Here is a 25139-nt window from a genome sequence, read left to right as displayed (position 1 = left end):
TAAATTCCTCTGTCTGTATTTCCTGCTGGAAAACACCAAGCTCAGGTTGCTGGGGCCCTGGGGCCTCCAGGGCCCTGCACATTGAGCCGGGGTGAGGGGAGTTTATGACCAGAGAGACGATGAGGTTCGTCTGCATCAAGGGCTGTGTGTGACTGGAGTCTTGACTGGACGCCCCTGGCCTTCCTCCCTGCGTCTTGAAGACCCCTGTTTTACTTGCATAATCCACCTCTATTTCTTGCCTTTTAGAGACTTAAGATCATACGATAGGCTCGTTCTGTGCCATGTTCACATCATATTGATTATTGTCATTCCTTTCTTTTAATACCCATAAATCTTCTCTCTCTGTGGACAGCAGCCAGTTTGGGAATCGGACTTTTCACTGCCTTCCTAATGAGCTTGTCCAGACCCCATAGGAAGCAAGGGCATTAAGTCAAGGATTGTTTAGGGGGCTTCATTGTCTGACTCTGAGAGTATCAACTCGTTTCTTTTGAACGCTGTTACATAAGAGTTTCGTGGAGATTGTTACTGTATTCCCTGGACCATTCATTTTCCTTTCTCCTTCTGCTATTACAGAGGTTGACATAAACTCCCTGGTAAGACCTTCTTTCTGGTTTTAGAAAGGCCATCTTATCAGTGGTTCCTATAATAGCTGAAAAACAAAATTTAGCTTTATCAGGAAAAAAATGTTAAATAATATATCAAGGAAGACATGTAACCTTAATCCCAAAAAGATGTAAAGATATAGGAGTACATCTTTACATGAAGATGTATGAGTACAGGGCTTCCCTGGTGGTGTAGTGGTTAAGAATCCACCTGCCAGTGCAGGGGACACGGGTTCAAGCCCTGGTCCGGGAAGATCCCACATGCTGCGGAGCAACTAAGCCCATGCGCCACAACTACTGAACCTGCGCTCTAGAGCCCGCGAGCCACAGCTACTGAAGCCCACACACCTAGAGCCTGTGCTCCGCAACAAGAGAAGCCACTGCGATGAGAAGCCCACGCACCTCAACAAAGAGTAGCCCCCACTCGGCGCAACTAGAGAAAGCGCACGTACAGCAATGAAGACCCAACACAGCCGTAAATAAATAGAAAGATAGATAGGTAAATTTATTTTTTTAAAAAAAGATGTATGAGTACATTACTCAATTATTATTAAAGGATTTTTTTAAAAGGTTTGTTTTGGTTGCCATGGCTAATGATCATAGCCGTCGGAATGAGCCCGTGGTTACGGCTTCAGTCTGTTCCGTGGAGGTGATTCTGATGTCATAAACTGAATCGGCTGGGCTGACAGGATAATCGTGCAGAAGAAAAGCTGTTGGAACCCATATGTTTGTCATGCTCGGTGGCAGAAAGGGGCTGCTATTGAAATTGAAGAAGTTGGACGTTGTCCCTTAAGGAGGAGGGACCAAGTCTGGGAAAGCGCTGAGCTAGAAAGCAGGTCTTTGGAGGAGAGGAGGGAGGTGGCCGACTGTGGCGAGGCACAGAGGAAGCTACTTGAGTGGGTCGCAGCTGCACCCGCATCCTGCCAGCATGACCACTTACATAAGCAGGGTGTCAGGATAAAGTCCATGGGGCAGAGGTCTGGGGCAGGGGGAGTGGCTGGGACCGAATCGCTCTTAGAAGCCCTGGTAAATTTGAGTTGGCTTCTCCGTAACAGTGGAGAGTACAGGCTCCAACTTCGATCTCAGACAAAACGGTCCCGTGGAGACAGTCTCACAAGAGCCACCACGGGTTCATCGGCAATAAAAAGGGCAAATTTCACCTCGCCTCTTACTGTGATAGCCTCTTCTGGTGGAATTTTCAATTAGTAAATAGTTACTATCGAGACTGCATTTGACAGAAATTTCTCACATTATCCTTGTGGCCAGATAAAGAAATATAAACACAGAAATATTCAGAATGAACTACCGTATGACCCAGCAATCCCACTCCTGGGCATATACCCAGAGAAAACCATAATTCAAAAAGATACATGCACTCCAATGTTCATTGCAGCACTATTTACAATAGCCAGGACATGGAAACAACCTGAATGTCCATCAATAGAGGAATGGATAAAGAAGATGTGGTACATATATACAATGGAATATTACTCAGCCATAAGAAGGAATGAAATTGTGCCGTTTGCAGAGATGTGGATGGACGTAGAGACTGTCATACAGAGTGAAGCAAGTCAGAAAGAGAAAAATATCATATAGTAACGCATATATGTGAGATCTAGAAAAATGGTACAGATGAATCTATTTGCAAAGCAGAAACAGAGGCATATGCACTCTAGAGCCCGTGAGCCACAACTACTGAGCCCGTGTGCCACAGCTACTGAAACCCGTGTGCCTAGAGCCTGTGCTCTGCAATAAGAAAAACCACCACAATGAGAAACCCCGCACACCACAAGAAGAGTAGCCCCCACTTGCCACAACTAGAGATAGCCCACGTGCAGCAACGAAGACCCAGCGTAGCCAAAAAGAAATATAAATTAATTAATTAATTTATTTTAAAAAATAGAGGCATAGACGTAGAGAACAAACATATGGACATCGAGGGGGGATGGGGGGGATGGGATGAATTGGGAGATTGGGATTGACATATATACACTGTTGATACTATGTATAAAATAGATAACTAATGAGAACCAATTGATAACACAGGGAACTCTCCTTGATGGTCTGTGGTGACCTAGATGGGAAGGAAATCCAAAAAGGAGAGGAGATATGTATACCTAGAGCTGATTCACTTTTCTGTACAGCAGAAACTAACACAACATTGTAAAGCAAGTATACTCCAATAACAACTTTTTTTTTAATTAAAATAAATTAAAATATTCAGGATGGAACATTCCTGGCCGAATGAACAACTGATTCTACTCAGAGGGTTGATTAAGATATCGTTTCCAACCTGGTGACAAGCTTCTCATTGTGGGAGAAAGGCTCTAACTTGACACACTCAGAATTTCTGGGAATGATGTCAGTGAGGATGTGTGTGTCACATTCACAGGTGACCCAAGGTGGAAGGACAAAGCCAAGATTCTAAAAGATCCCAGTAAACTAGAGTGGAAGGGATAAATGTGCTGGCTGAGAGAAGGGGAGACAGGGAAATGATGGCCTTTAATTGACTCCCTGGCTTAAGATCAGCAACAAGGAACAGAGCCGACAGCGGGAAGATGATTTGGGCTTGGTATAAGGAGCATTGAACAAGGCAGCCTGCTGGGGATTAATGGAGGCTGCACTTTTATCCACACAGTGTGCCAGTGGGCTGGGTGGGGTATATAATGAAGATAAAAATATTGGGTTGGCCAAAAGGTTCGTTTGGTGTTCCGTAAGAGGGCTCTAGTAGCGCTTAGTTGTCTTTAACTTCATTCAAAACAATTTTGTTAGATTGCATTGTGACAGCTGTCATATCAGCATGCATTTTTAAAAAAACGTATCAAAATTGTTGAATTTTTATGGAGCCATTTTCATATTTAAAAAAGCAACATTTTCAGCATATTATGCTTTATTATTTCAAGAAAGGTAAAAACACAACTGAAATGCAAAAAAAAAGATTTGTGCAGTGTATGGAGAAGGTGCTGTGACTGATCAAATGTGTCATAAGTGGTTTGCGAGGTTTGTGCTGGAGATTTCTCGCTGGACAGTGCTCCACAGTCGCTAGACCAGTTGAAGTTGATAGCGATCAAATCGAGACATTAATTGAGAAGAATCAATGTCACACCACGTGAGAAATAGCCGACATACTCAAAATATCCCAATCAGGCGTTGAAAATCATTGGCACCAGCTTGGTTATGTTAATTGTTTTGATGTTTGGGTTCCACGTAAGTTAAGCGAAAAAAACCTTGATTGTATTTCCGCATGTGATTCTCTATTAAAACGTAACGAAAACATTGCATTTTTAAAACAAATTGTGACAGGCGGTGAAAAGTGGATACTGTGCAATAATGTGGAACAGAAGAGATCATGGGGCAAGCGAAATGGACCACCACCAACCTCACCAAAGGCTGGTCTTCATCCAAAGAAGGTGATGTTGTGTATATGGTGGGACTGGAAGGGAGTCCTCTTATTATGAGCTCCTTCTGGAAAGCCAAACGATTAATTCCGACAAGCACTGCTCCCGATTAGACCAACTGAAAGCAGCACTTGACAAAAAGCATCCGGAATTAGCCAACAGAAAATGTATAATCTTCCATCAGGATAATGCAAGACTGCATGTTTCTTTGATGACCAGGCAGAAAAGCTTGGCTGGGAAGTTCCGATTTCTCTGTCATATTCACCAGACATTGCACGTTCAGATTTCCATTTGTTTTCGGATTTCCATTTATTTTGGTCTTTACAAAATTCCCTAGAAGACTGTAAAAGGCACCTGGAACACTTCTTTGCTCAAACAGATAAAAAGTTTTGGGGAGATGGAATTATGAAGTTGCCTGAAAAATGGCAGAAGGTAGTGGAACAGAACGGTGAATACGTTGTTCAATAACGTTCTTGGTGAAAATGAAAAATGTGTCATATTTTTACTTAAAACCGAAGGAACTTTTTGGTCAACCCAGTAAGTTATACAGGCTGTTCACAGAGCCGGTGTGGGAGTGGATCCCGATCCGGCAGGTAGTGCTCCCGTCTCGGCATGAGTTCCTCTGGGTCAGGAGTGGCTGAGCCTCTGATGCTGATGCCATCTGATGGCCTCTAGGAAAGGGCTGGGCCCCATCTCTCCAACTCCAGGCCCAGCCTGTGGGCGATGGTGTCATTTGGTTATGTTGGGCCCTCCTGATCAAGGAACATCTGAGACTTATGGGCACAAGAGGTCTATTAGGTTTTTGGGGTTTTTTTAAAATAATTTTTAAAATTTTTTTTAAACATTTTTTTTTTTTTTGCTGCGTTGGGGCTTCATTGGTGTGCGCGCGCTTTCTCCATTTGCAGCAGTTGGGGGCTACTCTTCGTTGAGATGCGCGGGCTTCTCATTGCCGTGGCTTCTCTTGTGGCAGAGCACAGGCTCTAGGCGCTCAGGCTTCAGTAGTTGTGGCATGCGGGCTTAGTTGCTCCACGGCATGTGGGATCTTTCCAGACCAGGGGTCAAATCCGTGTCCCCTGCATTGGCAGGCGGATTCTTAACCACTGCACCACCAGGGAAGTCCTCTACTAGTTTTTAAATATGCATATCAGACCTTTGTGAGGTATTAATCATTTTTAAGTAGCCCCTAGTTTCGAAGTCTAAAGTGTGGCAGTTTTTTTTTCGTGTGTGTGTGTGTGTGTGTGTATCTAAATAACATGTGTAAGTAGGTTAGAAAGTCAGATAGTTACTAGGCTTATTTTTTTTTTAATGTTGCCCCCACCTTGTGGGTTGCTGACTCTTGTTCCTCACTCCTCCCTTCTGAGCTCTTTTCTCTGACATTTCCTACTACTTCTAAGTTGCATGTTTACTCTGTTCTGTTTTTTTCAGTTTCAGTAATTATCTGTTGACCTCTTGCCAGAAAAGATAAGGATATAGTTCTCCCAAACAACACATTTGTTTCAGTTCATCCAGTGTAATTATAATACCCTTTAGGGTTAAATGAATATTCACTGTACGAATACTCAGTTGAGCCTGATAGTATACTATGATTACCTGACTTCTCTTAATATGCTTTTTACTCCATGGTGTTAGTAGTTGTCCATTTGGCTCCTTTGATTAGTTTCCTATAAATCTGTCAGACACCTTGTGTGTTATGTCTCTCTCCTTTTGCTCCTGGTAGCATCCCTCTGTAGCTCTCCTCCATCATCCCCCATCCCAGTCCAGACTAGACTCTGCTTTCTAGGCCTGCTGTCCAGCTGTGACCTCAGGACTTTCCTCGCCAACTTCCTAGGACTGCCTTTGTGTTCATTCGTTCAACAAATTGGCCTTGAGTGCCGGCCGAGAGAGGCACTGTTAGACACTCGGCAGAGCAGCCCCTTCCCTCGTGGAGTTTGGATTCCCTCCAACCCTTTCCTTGGTCGGCTCCCACACCTTCCCCTTTTTGGTTTATCTCTTTGTGGAGGAAGCACATTCTCCAGTTGCTCCTTTACACAAGATGCCTAAAAGTCGAATTTCTTTTCCGTTTCATTCCCATTCGAGTGTCTTTTAAAAAAAAAGATAATTTATATATAACCGTATTTATGTATGTAATTATATATACATACATACATAGAAAAGATATGTGTAATATTATAAACTATAACATAGTAATAAACGCCTAGTATCCACTGCCTGACCCAAAAACAAGAATATTGCCCATAACTTGCATTCACTTCCACATTTCTCTCCTTTTCCATCTCCCTGCCAGAAGGAAACACGATCCGAAAGGGTCCAATAAAAGGAATGTATCAATAGAAAGAAAGGGAGGACGAATATAAAAGAAATAATATGAGAAATTTCCCAGAATTGAACGACTCAACTTTCCAGGTGGGAAGGGTCCACTCCGCTCCCAGCACAAGCAAGAAACCCACACGGTCCTCATTCTGTTGCTTTTTAAATTTTGTTACAAATTGGAAGTATGCTTAAGCAATATAGTGTTTCATTTTTATTGTTTTTGAGCTTTGTAAAAATGGTACCATGCTATAGGCATTCTTTTGGGACTTGCTTTCTCCCCACCACTCATACTCTTCCAAAATTGTGTATGTTTCATGAAGCTGTGGCTTACTTGTTTTCATTGCTGGGTACCACGGCTTATCCGTTCTCCTGCTGGTGGAGATTTCAGTTGTTTCCAGGTTTTTGCTGTTACGAACGTTGCTGCTGTGAACATTCCTGTGCATGTTTCCTGGTGCACATGTGCAAGGCTGTCTCTTAAGTGTGTGTGTGTGCATGTGTTTGCACGTACACCCATATACCACACATACCTAGATGTGAAATTTATGGGTCATAATATATGCAGATGTTGCCATATTATTTCCCAGAGGTAAAACATTGACTTTGCATAACTCAAAATCAAGTTTACACTTGACGCTAAGTACTATAAAGCGTATACCTTTATACTCTTGTGATATATATGTGTGTGTAGATAGATACACTTGTAAAGTGTGTGTATCTGTAACTTAATATTTGGTTATTTCTCTATATTTAATAATAGGTATTGCTTATTTTTGTCTATTTAGGCCTAAAAATGGGCAGTTTTATATAATTTGACTGGATATTAAATTCCGGTTTGGAAATCATTTTTCCTCCGAGGCCTCAGAAGACCTTGTTCCAAGGCTTCTAGCTTACAGGGTTGCTGTTGAGAAGACTAGTTCTAATTCCTTATTCTTGTGTGTGATGTTCTTTTCCCCCTTTGATAACCCTTAGGGTCTTTCTCTCTGGGTTTTCACGACGGAGAATCTCGGGGTGACTTTCTCACTTGTGCTGATAGTTATAGCAGACCCTCCCACCTGGAAAATTGAGTGGTCTTCAGTTCGGAGACATTTTCTAGTATTTTTTTCCCCTCCTTTCTCTCTTTCCAGATTCCTTTTATTCACATATTGGATCCTTTGGGCTAATAATTTCATCTTCTTTTTTCTCCGTCTCCATTTTGCATATTTTTCATTTAGTTCTACTTTTTTGGAGATTTTTTTTCCTAGATTATTTTCCAGCCTTTCTATTTAAGGAATATAGAAAATTTTTTAATTTGTCTATAATATTTTTAATATCTTAGACTTTCTTATTCTCAGATTTGTTGTTCTTTTCATGGGAAGTAACGGGGTAGGAATTTGGCATTTGAAGATGCCCCAGGTTCAAATCCTGTCTCTGACACTTATCACCTGTGACCTTGCGCAAGAGACTGCAGCTCTGTGCTCCTCAGTTTCTTTATCTGAAATGGAGAAAATGGTGCCTACTCACTGTTGATAAGAAGGTTACATGGAAGAGTTCCTGGCACATAGTAAGCGTTCATAAATGTTTTTTATTATCAGTGCGATACCTCTTATTTTTCTAAGGATATTACCTACAGATTTCTCGCCATTTTCTTTGGCATTTGTATTCTGTGCTTCTTTCTGGTTCTTTCTGATCTTTACTTGGTTTCAGACTTTGGTGTTGGAGGTTTCCCTCAAATGTCTGGTAGTCCTTGGCTGTCTGCCATGAAGAGTGAGGCGGTGAGGCTGAGTAGACACTGCATGTTACTTGGCCGGGCTCGTCCCCGATGGGCTTAACTCTGGGGTGTTTGGGTGGAGCACCCACGCACACACACCCCACCCAACCCCGCCAAAGGTTAGCGTCCAAAGGCTTCCTCTCATTAGCAGGTGGTTTTTCTCTTGAGAAGAAACCTCCAGTCTCCCGCCTGGCTGCCAGCAGTCTCATAGCTGAGTGGGGTAGGAAGTGGAGGCTGGGACCATTCAGCGTGTAGTCCACCTCAGCCTATATCCAGTACGGGCCCCACTCCCCCACTGCTGTGCCTGGAATCCCTTCATGTGACTTCTCCAAAGAACAAGCCTCTGTCACTTGGCTCCTTGGGGGAGTGGGCAGGGGTCCACGTTTCCGCGACTCCTGCGGTGCGTGGTCCCTCCACCTCCTGACCAGCAACACTTAGTTTTCAGTTTTCTCTGCAGAATCAGTTACCATCTCTTCATCCTTTTCCAGTTTCTAAAATTTGGTTAACACCTCTTACCTGTCACCTTTAGTTATCCTATTCTTTTTGTCTTTGGCTTTGTCATTCCTTTATTGTTATTTTGGGAGGGAGGAGGGTTTCAGGAGGACACTGAGATAAACGTGTATGTGTTTTTAATCCCGTTGATCTAACCCATCCAAATTTATGTATTGGAGATAATTTCATCAGAAAAGACTGTGTTATTTATCATAATCATGAATGAAATAGAGGAACAAAAATTCTGTCAGCTGCAGCTTCTTTATTTAAAAAAATGATCCGGTAGCCAGAGGTTGGGGTAAGGGGAGGGGGGTGGGGAGGAGGTAGGAGCCATTGCAGAAGGGCCACCAGAGGGATCCTTGTGGCAATGGGAGTGTTCTGTGTCTTGACTGTAGTGCTGGATACATGAACCCACATAGGCAATTAAGTGGTATAGAATTAAATATACAACCACAGATGAAAAAATAAAAATAAATAAAACTGAGGCGCTCCGAATTAGGTTGGTGGACTGTATCAATGTGACTCTCCGATTGGTGATAGTTTGCTGTAGTTTTGCAAGTTTACCGCTGTGGAAGGCAGTACTCAGGGTCTCTTATCATTTCTTATAACTGCATGTGAATCTACAATGATCTAAATAAAATATTCAGTCATAAATAAAGACCCCAAAGCTAGTAAGTTAACTCAGCTACATCCCAATATGTTCACCTACTAAAAATTCAGATTCTCAGGCTCTGCCTCAGAGCAAATAAATAGGAGTCTATCAGTCTGCTACCTGGGAATCTGCATTTATACAAGTCCCCACCCCAGGAATTCAGATGCGTGGCTGAATTTGAGAAGTATTGCAGTAGTCTGCAGATGAGAGAACAAACAGGTATCTTTTTTACATTGTTTTGTTATCAGTTAAAGAAAAAAAGGGTTGACTTATGAATGGCGTATTCGGCAGTCCGGGAAGATGGTGATCCAGTGGGGTTGTAGTTTACAGGTTACAGTGGGCTCTTACAGGTAGCATTCAGCTACTTCCTCTTGTGTTTAGCTCCTTAAACCTTTGAATCTTATCAGTTTGTGATTTTCATTGAGTAGCTGAAAACTTGAGAAACTAGTAGATTCTTTTTACAACCTGTGTTATACTCGAATGACTGTGACCTGATTGAAGATAGTATGAAACTGTGGGGTGTGTTCCCCGTGGAGTCTGTTAGCTCTGCTAATTGGTGGGAGGGGTGACTGTCCCATGCTATAGATTGAATCTTTGAGCTCCAAAAAAAGTCTCAAAGGTCTCAGTTGAAATCTGCAGCTGCCGGCTGTCCCACTGACAGTTTTTCAGCAGTATCATCGTTGTGTGGAGCTAGATGATATGAAACTCAAATTTCAGTGTCCATAAATAAAGTTTTATCAGAACATAGCAAAGCTTATTCATTTACAGATTACCTGTGGCTGTTTTGCACTACAGCAGCAGAGTTGAGCAGTTTCCACAGCAGTTGCCCACAAAGCCTTAAGTACTACCTGGCTCTTTACAGAAAAAGTTCGACTACCCTGCTCTAGAAAAATAAGGTGAGATGTGCTTGTAGCAGGGGAAAAAAATAAACAAAATGCTTTAAAAGTTTTGTGATTTGCACTTAATAGCAAAGATTATCTAAAAGTATTTTCCTCTGTAAACTCTTTATATGAAAAAATGTGATTTAATAACGATTTAATAATAAAAGGACATAAAGGGCTTCCCAGGTGGCGCAGTGGTTGAGAGTCCGCCTGCCGATGCAGGGGACGCAGGTTCGTGCCCCGGTCTGGGAAGATCCCGTGTGCCGCGGAGCGGCTGGGCCCGTGAGCCATGGCCGCTGAGCCTGCGCATCCGGAGACTGTGCTCCGCAACAGGAGAGGCCATGGCAGTGACAGGCCCGCGTACCGCAAAAAAAAAAAAAAAAAAAAGACATAAACTTGCATCTATTGAGCTAGAAGCTGTTGGAAGAAGTCTAACCCATTAATTTATCCAGAGTTAGAGTTTATCTTTTCTCTTTTTTCTTTTTCTCGATCCTTTTTGATCCTCTGTTAAAATTCAGATCCAACTCTCATTCCTAAGTCATGACATCTCATTGTATGAAAAGCATATTATGCTGAAACTGAAAATGAATTGTAAGTGGCAGCCAAACCCCTGTTTGGCTCATAGAGAAGAAGTCTATCTAGTTCTGGTGCTGTGACCAGTCCATTTTCAAAAGGTCGTTTCCTGGAATTGGTAGAAGAGCAGATGGCAGGCATCTGAACCACTCTCGGAAATAGTAGAAGATGACAATCAGTCCCTCTCTGGGTGGCTCTTCAGGTGTGGCTGGCGTTTGAGCCTTACATTCTCTGGGTCATTCTCTTTCTTTTTGGGGGTCGGGGGGGTCATTTTCCATAGACTTGGATCAACACCAAAGGCCACCGAGTCACAGAAGTCACTGACTCATTGAAGTTTTCCACTGTTCTGGCCTTGTTTAAAGAAACAACAAAATAGCTGAGAAATAGTGCCTTCAGCACTATTTTTAAACCTCTAAAGTCTACTCTACCCTCTGGTGAATCGATTGATTGTCAGTGTGGAGTTAACACAAATGTTTATCATTTCAAAGGTTTTATTTGGGAAAGGAAAGAAAACCGTATTTAACGTTATTCTGGAAGTTTTAGCCAATACAATTAGACAAATAACAAGAGAGAGAAAAATATTGAAAGGGTTTTCATTGTTTGCATATGGTATCATTGCCTGTCTTTTAAAGAACCAACTGAAAACTGTCGGGGCTTGTGAGTTGAATGAGGTGGCTGAGGACGAAACCCACACACGTAAGTTAGTGGCTCGTGATACTGCTGCCATCGTGACCCTGCTTCCCTCCTCACCCGAGCACAGAGCCAGGGGGAGCCTGCAGGTCAGACCGGTGGCTCTGCTCTGCTCTCTGGTGGCTTACGTCATTCATGGTCAGCCAGCATCCTTACGGTGACCTGTAGGCGGGGAGACCGTGTCATTCAGCATCCACATCAGGACATTTCTGAGAGTGAAAAGGGGTGTTCAGAAGAAAGTCGCAGACGTGGAATCCTTGTTTTGGCATACACTTACATACTTGAATTGGTTTATATCCTCCTCTGATATTTTGGGTCTGGTTACATGCTGCTGCATGACGAACCTCTCCAAAGCTTAGCGGCTTGCGAGACGATTTGATTTTCTCGCTCCTGTGGAGTGACTGGACTCGGCGGATGGTTCTTGCCTGGGGTCTCCCCATGCAGCCCAGTGGTAGCTGGGTCATGTTGAAGATGGCATCTGCACGCCTGTGCCTCTCCTACACTGCAGCTGTGGTGGCCAAGGGTGGCCTGCCATCTCTCGCAGGCGGCCTCTACCCCGGCTACCTTGAATCCCAGCCTGGCCGTCTCAGGGTAGTTGGGTTGTTTCACGGTAGCTAGCTTTCCCCGGGGCCTAGACGAAGCTGCAAGGTTCCTTGTGACCTAGCCTTGGAGTCTGCGCCATCCCATCCCCTGCATCCTCTTGGGCAAAAGCAAGTCCTGGGTCACTGCAAATCGAGGAGGGGGCTCTGTGCAGGCTGCGATCCCAGTAGGCATGCCTTTGTGGGAGGCCTTCCTGGGATTCTCAAGTCCACGCTCTGTCACCGCTGTTTTTCTTTTTTTTTAAATAAATTTATTTATTTTTGGCTGTGTTGCGTCTTTGCTGCTGCACACGGGCTTTCTCTAGTTGCAGCGAGCGGGGGCTACTCTTCATTGCAGTGTGTGGGCTTCTCATTGCGGTGGCTTCTCATTGCGGAGCACGGGCTCTAGGCGTGTGGACTCAGTAGTTGTGGCTCGTGGGCTCTAGAGCGCAGGCTCGGTAGTTGTGGCGCACAGGCTTAGTTGCCCCACAGTATGTGGGATCTTCCCAGCCCAGGACTTGAACCTGTGTCCCCTGCTTTGGCAGGCGGATTCTCAACCACTGCACCACCAGGGAAGTCCCCCACCGCTGTTTTTCTGAAGAATGTCCTTTCAGTGTCTCTGTTTTTTATTCCTTCATAACATTGCCTACCATATTCATACAAGGAGAAAATTTATTTAGTAAATTTGAAATTTTTGGCATATTTGATTCTTCTCTGTATACTGTAGTATTCTTTTTTTTGTCTTCCTTTGACTTATTTCACTTAGCATCCTTTTTTTAATTTGAGGTATAATTAATTTACAATATTATATGAGCTTCAGGTGTACAACTTAATGATTCAAAATTTTTATAGACTGCTCTATTTATAGTTAGTATAAAATATTGGCTATGTTTCCTGTGTGTCCTTGTAGCTTATTTATTTTATACATAGTAGTTTGTAACTCTTAATCCCCTACCCTTATCATTCCCCTTCCTCCTTCCCCCTCCCTACTGCTAACCACTAGTTTGTTCTCTATGAGTCTGTTTCTTTTTTGTTATATTCGCTAGATTGTTTGATTTTTTTTATCCCACATATAAGTGATAACATACTGTATTTCTCTTTCTCTGAATTATTTCACTAGGGATAATACCCTCCAGGTCTATCTGTGTTGTTGCAAATGGCAAACTTTCATTCTTATTTTTTTTTTAACATTTATTTATTTATTTGGCTGTGCCAGGTCTTAGTTGCAGCATGTGGGATCTAGTTCTCTGACCAGGTATCGAACCTGGGCCACCTGAATGCTGCTATGAACATTGGGGTGCATGTATCTTTTTGAATTAGTGTTTTCGTTTTCTTTGGATATATAACCAAGAGTGGGATTGCTGGATCATATGGTAGCTCTATTTTTAGTTTTTTGAGGAGCCTCCATACTGTTCTCCACAGTGGCTGCACCAGTTTACATTCCCACCAGCAGTGCACCAGGGTTCCCTTTTCTCCACATCCGTTTATGATCTTCTGAATGCTTCAAGTTTAGATGTCACAAAACTATAGGAAGACCTTGTCAATTTCATTCCATTCCAGGAGAGGATATAAATTTAACCAATTAAAAATGACAGGGCTTCCCTGGTGACGCAGTGGTTGAGAGTCCGCCTGCCGATGCAGGGGACGCGGGTTCGTGCCCCGGTCCGGGAGGATCCCACATGCCGCAGAGCGGCTGGGCCCGTGAGCCATGGCCGCTGAGCCTGCGCATCCGGAGCCTGTGCTCCGCAACGGGAGAGGCCACGACAGTGAGAGGCCCGCGTACCGCGCAAAAAAAAAAAAAAAAAAAAAGTGGTATCATTAGTTGTGAGGTTCTTCTGCTAATAGAACTAACTTATAAATGGCTATTGCTTTGCCTTCGTGCGTGCGTTACAAACCTTAGAATGGAAAAATGAGTAAAATTAACATAGAGGAACTACCATTTGATCTAAATGAAAAGTCATTTTTCACAGCTATATGTAAGTACACCTGCCGCTACAGCCTCACTTTGGGTCACAGTCTTTAAAGAATGACTCACTGTTGAAGAAGATGCTAAGGCTTGATTTTCATATGGTTGGTGTGGATGGTCAGTGTTCATTAACTTTCTGAGAAAGTGGAAATTTAGTCCTAATTTTTTTTTCATTGAACATACACTATGTTTAATCTCATTCCTGCTTGAAGCGTTTATCAAAAATGAAAGCATTACCCCTGTCCCACCCCCAGAAAAAAAAAAAGAAAAGAAAGAAACCTTGCAGATTTATATCAGAAGTTGCCAAGTTTGGCCCACTGCTTCTTTTTGTGTGACCTATGAGATAAGAATGGTTTTTATATTTTTAAATGGTCGGGGAAAAAAAATCAAAAGAAGAATAGTGTTTTGAGATGTGAAAATTATCTGAAATTCAGATGTCAGTGTCAATAAACAAAGTTTTACTGGAACACAGTCAGGCCCAGTGCTTTGCTGGATAGTCTGACTGCTTTCCCCACAGCAGACGTGAATTGCAGCAGAGACCGTGTGGCCCACGACGCCTGAAGTATGTCCTGTGGCCCTTCACAGCCAGCGTGCCGGTTTCTGGTTTACACCATTCAGGAGATGGGGAGAAACACCAGCAGCAGTGCTGACACTGCTCTCTGGTACCTTCTCTTGCAGGACTGGCCCACCTCTGTTTCCCACGCGTTCACATACACCTGGAGTTGCCCCTGGACATAGCCGACCGGGGGCTTGACAGCTTCACACATGTCACAGGCCCAGGCACTGGCCACCTGCCTGATGTGCCTAACGGGCAGCAGCTTCTAATAGTTCTGCCGCCGCCAGCTGCGGCCGCGAGGGCTGTGTCTAGCCACCGTCTCAGTGAGCACGTGCGTGCAGTCCTGGAGTGGGAGGTGCTGTTCACGCCTCCTGGAAGGAGACAGGAGCAGAGTGATGGGTTAGCCTTGTCACCTCCTAGATTCTCCCTGCATCCCATACACCTAGCTGAGACGGTGGCCAATGCTAGAAGCACAGAGTGAAGGCTGCCACCAAACCCACTCTGGCTGCGTAGATTCAGACAACTATTGATGATGATAATACTGTTGGTGATGAATATTGGTGGTGATGTCACTTTGTTTAAAAATGAACATCTGGGATAACTGCTAAACCAACCAAAACATCAAGGTTAAACCGGTATTATCCCAGATGAACCCCACCCGTAATGTTCTGCTATGTGAACAGCCACACCCAGCACCCCCCAGTCCCGCCTCCCTCCCTCCGCTCCAGCCCCAGTGGCCTCCACGCTCCTCCACGGGAGTCCCGCAGGCTCATCCCTTGTTTCCCTCTCATACCCAGCTCACGTGTCCCCTTCTCGGGGAGGGAACACGTTCTCCCAAGCTCCTTTTGGGGTGATAGAAGTGTCCTGTATCGTGATTTTGGATGTGGTTTCACAAGTGGACACACCTGTCAAAACTCATTAAATTGTACACTTCAAACGGGAGTGGTTTATATTGTTACATGTAAATTAAACCTCAATGAAGTTTGTTTTTTTTTTAATGGGCTGCAGAGAATTTAATAAAAATGTGTGTGGGGTCATGTCTTTATATGTTAGATTAAGGTATCTGCCCATTTGTAAGGTCTTACGACGGTAAAAAAAAAAATAATAAACATTGATTTTCTGAGTAAAGAGCTTTTTTATCAGCAAAATTTTAGCTTATTATTTCTTGAGAGAATGGGGTTCTGTTTCTCATAATTTAAGTCTCAAGTTAATTTTAGGAGGTGGAACAATTTTTAAATCTGCCATTCTTTATTTGGTTTGCACTTCTTTGTCTTTGAAGGTATTTCTATATTTTAAAGACTCTTAAGGTACTTCGGTGACATAGAGTGTTTAGAATTGAACGTTAAAAGTTTTTAATCCATGTAGCTAGTTTCTAGGTGGTTTTCTGCGTTTGTGGGTTACATCCGGAGAGGAGCAATTCAGAGCCATGATAGAGGTCAATCTTCTTTTCCTACCACTTGTCCTTGGGGAGTCATCCGCCTGTGGACATGCCTGGCTTTCTGACCCTACGAGTCAGTGGTGCTCGACCATTGTTCGGGTTTGAACCGTGACATTTGTGCTCCGTGGGCTCGTGGAGTCCCGCGCACCCAGTGAACCACGCGGCTGCTGAAATACAGAGTGTTGTCTTTCATCCCACAAATCCCAAGCCTGGTGCTGACTGCTTGTTTTTCTGCCCCAGGGGACCATCAGCGTTGGCATCGACGCCACTGACCTTTTTGATCGCTACGAGGAGGAGTACGAAGATGTGTCTGGAAGTGGCTTTCCGCAGATTGAAATTAACAAGATGCACATATCCCAGTCCATTGAGGTAAAGCACACAGATGCCTCCCCCAGGGCAAGGGGGCTCAGCGAGGGCACTCGGATTCACGAGATGTGCAGCTGGGATGAGAGAGTCTGCTCAGGGTTTTCTCATCTTTATTTATGAAAGGATGCAGTTAGCCGCTTAAAAACAGAAGAGCTCCAGTCACGACCTTGTTCATACTGCTTTGCCAGCATGTCAGCAGCAAGAGTGCCAGGGGTGCGTAGCTTCAGAGTCTCAGGGCTCTCCAGCAGGAGAGGAAACTTTCGCTCTCCAGCAGCAGCAGGAAACTTTCGCTCATGCTCTAGAAGGGGGAGCCAAGGTCATGACAATTTTAGGAGAGAAAGCAGCCCTCCGTGGGAAATTCCAAGAACCGGCCTTAGTTTTAAGGCGCACTCTCCTGTGTGCTGAGCCCTGGGGTCACTGAATGTCATCTTTCTGCCCGCTGTTTGGGTGTGGCAGTGTGAGGCCATCCTGCTGACAGGGTGGGTCTCTGCCCCCCAGACTCATGCACTTATTCTCCAGTGCATCAGCCTAGAGCGTGAAGTCCTAACTCAGGGAAACCTGCCCCCTCTTGGGGCTTCCAGAGTCAGTCACTGCAGCCATGGCAAGGACTGGGAAGTCCCAGATGTCCTGCGTGGGGAGGCACGGGGTGAAGTTACCGTGCAGTCTGATGGCACTGGGACACCGAGAACCAGCATCTAGCCCTGCGTCTCCCCTGGATTTTTGAAATTTGCCCATTAAAGCTTTTGCAAAACCTGACCTTGGTGGCCACGTGCAGTTCAGATGCCAGGGTGAGAGAGAAGTGAGGCAGGTGAGGCAGTTCTGCATCCCTGCATGCTTGAACCATGGACTCACCTATACTTGTGGCCTTGCACTTGGGGTGTATTCGTCAGGCTCTGTCCTTGGCGCTTCCTGTTGCTTTGATTAATTTATTACCAGCAGGTGTCATTTCCTAGGCACCCTTGACAGCTTCAGACACAGCCATCCTCTCTGGAAGCCTCTCAACCCAGAATGGGAACGGAGGGGGTTCCATTAACTTCGCGCTCAGACGAGTCACTTCTGCGAAGGGCTGGGGAGAGGTAAGAATGCCAACGGGGGAGATCGTGTTGTCCACTGCAACAGAATGACCTCAGTTGGCCACATCACTGTGTAAGAGTGCCAGCTGTCACACTTGCATAAGTTGGCTGTCCCCAAGAGAAAACTGTGTCTCATATCTGAGGATTGCTCTCAGTCTGCCGGGCAGCTCAAAGTTAGGATAGAACAAGAAGATATCCCCCTGATGCCAACCTCCGGAAATCCCACGTCTAGAAACTCAGCGTCTCTGTTCCCTTAAGCAAACACCTGTAGGCTGTTCCCTCCTCCTGCACAGTGCAGAAGGCCGGCGCCTCCGTCTCAGCGCTCCGGTCCACTGCTTGGCAGTCATTAAGCAGCCAGCTCTGCCGAGCAAATTGAACTGCATCAAATTAACATTGAAGAGTTGCCTTGAAAGTCACCCAAAATAGTAATGAGGCAGCCAGAGCGGCTGGGCTTCACAACTGCGAGTGCAGAACTGCTGGTGGGTTTAACATCAGCCCCCTGAGAGCCATCGCCGCTCACCTGTGGGACCTGCAGGTGGTGCAGCGGAGCAGGTGGAAGTGCGCCTGTGCAGCACGAGGGCGGCCACCCCTGACTGCAGCGGGCACCGTGTGGATGGCCTGAGCTAGGGAGACAGGGACCCGGGGCCAGCAGCGCTCTCTTTGGAGGGGCTCAGGCCTCCTTGGGTCGTGGAGACAGTAATCTCCCTTTCGCAAAGGTTAAGATGAGATATTAAGACTCTTCCACCCCTACTTTTAGAGCCCTGAGGGCCGATGGCATTGAATTAAATGAGGGAATTATAACCAGAGGAGCTTACTGTGCTGTGAGATAAAACACCATTAATTCTTTTTCTCTTTCTTTTTTGAACAGTTAGAATTTGGAGCTGGGGACCTGCAGGGGCCTTTATTTGGCCTAAAGTTGTTCCGTAATCTCACACCAAGATGGTAAATATAAAGAGATAAATGCCCTTTGGTGGTCCTTGTGGATTTAGGAGACCAGAACCTGTGTATTCTTTTTGTCAGAATCATCTGCAGTTACGTCGTCTGTCCTGCAAGGTCACTGAGGGCAGACCCTGCAGCTGGCGTGGGGCCTAGGCCCTGTGCTCGTTGCAGAGAGCACTGGATCGGGGGTGAGGGAGGTCTGCTTCTCGTCCCAGCCCAGGGCCAGGCTCCTGCCCTGCCTGGTCACCGTGGGCTGTGAAGACCATGATACACGGGAGGGGAAGCACTTCATAGGGAAGTGGGTCAGGGTCTGAAATACTTACGGGTTGCGGCTCATTTCTTTGTCACAGAGAATGCGTTTTAGGTTCGAGAGGGGCTTTAGTAAGCAGTGAGGCAGCCTGATGATTAGGCACATTCGTGTTACGCCAGAGCTGTAAACCCCACCCCCTCTGCTCTCCTTCGTCTTTGCTTTGGCAGTGCTGAAGGACTGTCCCTTCTAGAAAACAGAGGTGAGGGCTTCCCTGGTGGCGCAGTGGTTGAGAGTCCGCCTGCCAATGCAGGGATCATGGGTTCGTGCCCCGGTCCGGGAAGATCCCACATGCCGTGGAGTGGCTGGGCCCGTGAGCCATGGCCGCCGAGCCTGTGCGTCTGGAGCCTGTGCTCCGCAACGGGAGAGGCCACAACAGTGAGAGGTCCGCGTACTGCAAAAAATATATATATATATAGAAAACAGAGGTGTCCTTATTCCCCACTGAGCTCAGATAAAAGAATTGGGTGGAAGGTAAACAACTCTTTCCTCTGGGGGATAAAATACAGCTAAAGGAATTCTGGAACGGAGCACGCATTTGCAAAGAAAGGTGTTTCGCCTCCAGCTCGATGTGCGTCTGTCTGCATGCCTGCAGGGCAAGACTGGTAAAGGCCAGTGTGCAGGGCCGTCCCATGCAGAGTAAGAAGTGTCATGAGAGAGAGAAGAAGCTGTGGCTTCTCGACGGGTGCAGATGAGCACAGCCTGAGCAGAACTCCGAGAGCGGGGCTTCCAGGCAGAGAGCGAGGGGTAGACTAGACACCCCAGCACGGGGGTCACCCACGTGGTTAGAACACGGCTTCTCGGGCCTCTGCTCTGGGACTCGGACCCGACAGTTCTGGGAGAGGGGCAAGGGGTAAGGCTTTTAACCAGAACTCGAGGTGGGCAGTACATGTACGTGTCAGCATTGTCCTAAGCTTGTCTGCTTGGGATCGTCCCCTCCGATGCTGCCGACGGAAAGCACAGGTTCCTGCCCCCACCCCAGACCTCTCTCAGGTCCTCTGAGACGGGGGCCGGAATCCATAGTTTTATCAAGCGCCCCAGGTCATTCTGAAGACTAGACACATTTAGGAGGCACTCACTGAGGAGAATCTGTGGGCTGTTCGTTCTGGTCGGGCCTCCAAGTGTCTGTCCGTTAAGTGGTCGCCCGAGTCTGGGTGCGGCCGGTCATCAGCTTCTGCAGGTCTGGAGATTGATTTCAGCGTAGTACCCGGCTTATCAGACTTGAGAATGCAGATTATAGAAGGGCGCCAGCTTGGTAATGTGCAGTGTCTCCTCCTCCGGGTGCCCTAGGCCCTGGGTCAAGTTACTTTCAAGTCCAAACTGGTGACGAGAAGGATATTAGTTGGTGGGTGTGGGTGAGCCTGGAGAAAGGCAGGCGGCCGGTGGGAAGTTCTCCGTCTCCCAGGGCAGTGCCTGACTTGCTGCTCTGGCCCCAGAGTCTGTCTGTCTGTCTGTCTGTCTATCTCTCTCTCTCTCTCTCTCTCTCTCTCTCTCTCTCTCTCTAGGACACGCTCCAGAAAAATACGAAATCGTATTACTTTGATTAAACAGAGATCTCATTGTTTATGTTTTGATTGCTTTAAAAGTCACAGGGTGCCTTTTATCTCTCCTCTCCCTGCTTGCCTCCCCCGAATGGCCCAAGTGTGGCTAGAGGGGAAGAATGTGGCTGCTGTCCGGTGTGGCTGGAGTGTCAGATAAAGGGGGCAAGGTTGGGTTGGGGGCCTTTGCAGAGCAAGGAGTTGATTCCTCATTCGTGTGGCCTTGGGAAGAGGTCTGTGAGCACAGGAGCAAATGTCATCAGAGTTACCACGTGTATTATTATTTTAGGGGCACAAGCGAGGCCTCCAGAGCATAGGAAGGAAACAGGCATCTAGTGTATGACGGCTGTTCGCTGGAGGCAAGCTGCTTGCTCGTCTTTGAGCGGCTTGAGTGAAGTGCTGTGAGTTCCTTTGCTGTTGAAGTGAAATACCCCTTTTTATCCAGAAGATGGGGCTGACTCCCTCGGAAATCAACTTCAGAGACCTTTCGGGGGATGGTTTGCTAGCTTCTCAAGTAGCTTTTGGTCAATACTTTGCAGCCCTGGGTGCACATCAGGATGGAAGGGCAGCTTTGAAAACTGCACTGATGCCTGGGCCCCCACCCAAAAAGAATGACTTCATTGGTCTGGGGTGGGCCCTGGATAAGGGCTTCTCAAGACTGGCTGCACGTTTGCGTCACCTGGCTAGCTTTTCCCACACCAGGTCTATAAATCAGCACACCTGGGGGCAGGAGCCAACCATCGGTGTTTTCAGAGTCACCAGGTGAGTCCAGCGTGCAGCCAAGCTTGGGAACCTCCGCAGGTGGCTCTGACTTGCGACAGGATTGGATCTGCTGGTTTAGGAGCGCAGACATGCAGGTGCCTCTTTGGCTGTAGCTGAAGTTGGAATGGGACGGAGGTGGGGAGTGCCATTTGGCGGGGGGGTAACTGGAGAGATTCCCTGGATCGCGGGCGGGGAGCCGTGGGAGTGATGGCGAGCAGGGTGTGGGCTGGCGGAGAGGACGGGGCCTAGCACGGCTGTGGCCACTGTCATCCAGGACCCTTTCTCTCTGTGTGTCCCCCCAGCTTTGTGACGACAAACTGTGCTCTACAGTTTTCATCCCGTGGCATCCGGCCTGGCCTCACCACTGTCCTGGCCCGGAACCTGGACAAGAACACGGTGGGCTACCTGCAGTGGCGCTGGGGCATCCAGTCGGCCATGAACACCAGCATCGTCCGGGACACCAAGACCAGCCACTTCACCGTGGCCCTGCAGGTGAGGACACCTCCAGGGGGACCCTCCTCCAGCCCCTCTGTGGGCCCCTGACCACCCTCCCCCTGCTCACCCCCAAATCCAGCGCCCACATGGCCGAAGGGCGAGTTCTGTCCACCCACACTCAGGAGTTGAACGCTGTTGTTCTCAGGCCCCCACGGGAGCTGTGTTCCTACTGCCCTAAAGCAAAAGGCCTTTTTCACCTTTCTGGTGAGAGAAGCCCACAGAATTGGGGTGGGAGAGAGCCGTGGTCAGTAAGTGGCGCCCCAGCAGAGTCGTGCGTGCAGGGGCCACGGTGGCCGGGCAGGAGCGCGGGGAGTCAGCAGCCACCCTTTGGCGAGCAGCCGCTACCCTTGTGAGAGCACAGGCTCGGTGTGCAGGAGTTTCTGTTTTTCATGGGAAGTATTTGAAATCTCCCAGTTTTTAAGTATTGGCTCCTGGCAAATTTTCACACACTTCGTGGGACAGGGCGACCCTGCTTACTTCAGTCTCAGCTGCCTCCCTTCTTCCCTCTATGTCTCCCCAGCTTGGAATCCCTCACTCCTTCGCGCTCATCAGCTATCAGCACAAATTCCAGGATGACGACCAGACTCGCGTGAAAGGATCCCTCAAGTGAGTCCTGGCCGGGCTGACGCGGGAGCACGCTTGATCTGTGTAGGGGTTTCTGGCAGTGGCGCTGGTTGCAGTAAGCTGCCTGCGGTCGCGCCCAGGGTCCGGTGTCCTGACTCTTCCTTTCATTGACCAGGGGTCAGTGGTGAACGTCCTCCCTGTGGGTGGTTGGCAGGGCAAGAGAGAATTGGGGGTAGGGGCCCCGGCCTCTGGCCCGAGTGACAGTTGCCCGTGGTGACCGGGAGGGACCCAGGAGGGATCAGAAGCGGAGGGGCCCTTGCTCGCTCACTGGGGTCTGCTCCTGCAGGGCAGGCTTCTTCGGGACGGTGGTGGAGTACGGAGCAGAGAGGAAGATCTCCAGGCACAGCGTTTTGGGTGCAGCTGTCAGCGTTGGAGTCCCGCAGGGAGTTTCTCTCAAAGTCAAGTATGTTGAACTCCTCCTTCTGGCCAGGGATTATCTGGTACCTTGTAACTCACCTGGGCTTTACCTACATTAAGGAAGGAGGAGACTTTGCTTTGTGATTCTGTTCTTAGAGATGCGGTTGCTTCTGTCTGGGTGTGTAAGCAAATGTCAAGGAGTCCAGAAGCCCAACGTTCACTCAGTGAGGTCTGAGTCTCTGCCTCAGAGAACCTCCCTGTGCCCCCCGGCCCGTCTTCCGCCCCGCCTGTCTCTTACCACCCTCTGCCTCCCCGCTGGCCCGGGTGCGGGCCCCGCACGCCCGCTCTCCCACCCGGCTGCGGCCCTCACAGTGTGACGTGTACTGCGTGGTCATCGGCACAGCAGCTTCGGGTTCTCTCTACCAGATCCTTCCCGCCTGCACACGGACCCTGTCTCCCCCGCCTGCCGGCCTCACCGAGCTGCCTCTGGCTTCACCTGACTGGCTGGTTGCCTGTAAGCGGAGGCCCCACTGTCGGGCCCTGGTCGGCCTAGACTTACCCCCCGGCGGTCTGATCCGGCATCCTGGCTTCAGTAGCAACGGGCTCCGGGGACGCTCACAGTTCTAGCTCCAGCTTGGCGCTCCCCACAGGCCTCCAGCTCATAGATCCCTCGTCCTTTCCCGAATCTCTCCTCAGATACCTCACAGCATCCCCATGTCACATCTGCAGCCCTGGTCCTCCCCCTGCCCTCGGTCACATGTGCCCTTCAAAGCCTGCCGTGTCTGGAGTCTCCCCATCTCAGTGCTCAGTGCTCCATCTTTCCGTGGGTTCTGTCCAGAACCCTGGAGCTCACCTTCACCACCCTTTCCCCCCGCACACTCTGAACTGAGTGTATCTCGGAATCCTCTTGGCTCTCGTCTGAAAGCACATCCTCAATCTGACCATTTCTCACAACCTCTGCGGCCACCGTCTCATGAAATTACTAGTGTCCTCCTGACCGATCTCCTTCACCCTTGGGACACTTTTCTCCACACAGACAGTCTTTTAAAATCTAAGCCAGTGTATGTCAGCCTTCTGCTTAAAGCCCTCAGCGACTCCCTCGACTCAGGGCAAAAGCCAGAGTCCTCAGGACCCTCTGCGACCTGGCCTCTCACTGTCCTCTCTGCCCCCTGGTCGCCCCACTCCAGCCACACTGGCTGCCCTGGGACCACACCGAGCCTGCTTCTGCTTCTGGGCTTAACATGTGCCGTTCCTCAGTCCCCGGTAACCACATGGCTGGTTCCTTCAGTGCCCTCCGGTCTCTGCGCGTGTCACCCGATTGCCCTCATTGCCCTGTGAAAACTTAGCGGCCCTCACCTCACCCCAGACAGGCCGTCCATCCCCCGCTGCCCCTCATCAGAAGCGCTTTAACTTAGTCTGTTTAGTTATTCTCTGTACTCCTGCCACCTGGAACACAACCTGGCACTGAAGAGGGACTCGGTGAGCGAGAGGAAGCAGACCATGCCTCAACCGTGGAGCCGAGGCCAGAGCTGGCATCAGGCACCTCTCCTCTCAGATGAGATTTGAGGACGCCCGAGATTTAATGAAGGGTGCAGGGAGCCGTCTGGTCCCCTGCGTCCCAGTCCCTTCTCCTCCCCACCCCCACATCGGGACCACCGACGAGGCACAGTTCTCTGCGACTCTGTATCTGCCTTAAACACTCCTCCACTGCAGATGTTACGTGACATGATCTGAATTGAATTCTTATCCCAAGGATGCCACCCTGCCTCTTTGGAAAGAAACATTTTCACTTCAGCCAAGTTTCCTGTTATCAACAGGCTGAATTGTCCAAATTGTATTGGTAAATAAATGAAAGTTTTACTAGAAGGCACCTCAGGTCAGCAATTGCTAACTTTTATGTTCTGTTTATTTGATGAATCACGGTAATTGCTGAACGTTCAACCAACCTTACAGGAAAATTGTGGAGGAAAATTCCACTGGATCGTGACATATAATACTTTTTATATGTTGCTTGATTTGATTTGCTGTTCTCTTACTAAGAATTTTTGAATCTATATTTTTAAGGGATGCTGATTATAATTTTCTTTTTATCATATATTTGTCAGGTTTTGGACTGAATTATGCCAGCCTGATAAAATGAGTTAGGAATTGTTCCCTCCTCTATTTTCTGAAAGAATTTGTGTAAGAATGGTTTTTTTTTCCCTATGTTTCATAGAATTTACCAATGAAATCAACTGAGCCTGAATTTTCTTTGTAGGAGTATTTTTGATAATGAATTCAATTTATTTTATAAACATAGGGCTCTTCTAATTTTCTGTTTCATCTTTTTTTTCTTCCAGTTTATTGAGATATAACTGACAATACAGCATTATATAAATTTAAGGTGCACAGTATAATGATTTGACTTACATACGTCATGAAATGATTATCACAGTACGTTTAGTGAACATTTACCATCTCATATAGATACAGAATTAAATAGAAAAAACAATTATTTTTCCTTGTGATGAGAACTCTTAGGATTTACTCTCTCTGTTTCATCCTATGTCAGTGTTGTTAATTTGTGTTTTTCAAGGGATTTGTCCATTTCATCTGTGTCAAATTTGTTAGCATGAAGTTGCTCTTATACCCCCTTATCCTTTTGATGTCAGTAGTTATTTATAGATGATGTCTCTTCATTCCTAACGTTGCTAATTTGTGTTCTTTCTACGTTTTTCTTAATCAGTCTAGCTAAGGCACTTCACGTGTCAAAGAACCAGCTTTTGGTTTCTTTCATTTTCTCTGTTTTCTTTTTT

At 47.1% G+C, this 25139-nt stretch overlaps 1 protein-coding gene across 1 annotated transcript in view; it reads left to right on the top strand.

Moving 5' to 3' along the window:
* Positions 1-25139, top strand: part of DNAJC11 (DnaJ heat shock protein family (Hsp40) member C11) — a 70838-nt gene that overhangs the window by 38498 nt on the left and 7201 nt on the right. Inside the window, exons 5-10 of the mRNA XM_060013496.1 lie at positions 16124-16252; positions 17203-17325; positions 18191-18264; positions 21171-21360; positions 21884-21969; positions 22274-22390. Of these exons, the coding sequence (XP_059869479.1) occupies positions 16124-16252; positions 17203-17325; positions 18191-18264; positions 21171-21360; positions 21884-21969; positions 22274-22390 (719 nt within the window). The remainder of the gene's footprint in view (positions 1-16123; positions 16253-17202; positions 17326-18190; positions 18265-21170; positions 21361-21883; positions 21970-22273; positions 22391-25139) is intronic.

This window comes from Delphinus delphis, chromosome 1 (assembly GCF_949987515.2).
Source record: "Delphinus delphis chromosome 1, mDelDel1.2, whole genome shotgun sequence".
NCBI classification, from domain to species: Eukaryota; Metazoa; Chordata; class Mammalia; order Artiodactyla; family Delphinidae; genus Delphinus; species Delphinus delphis.
The sequence above is the reverse complement of the archived record's forward strand: the minus strand, read 5'-3'. Positions and strand labels throughout refer to the sequence as shown.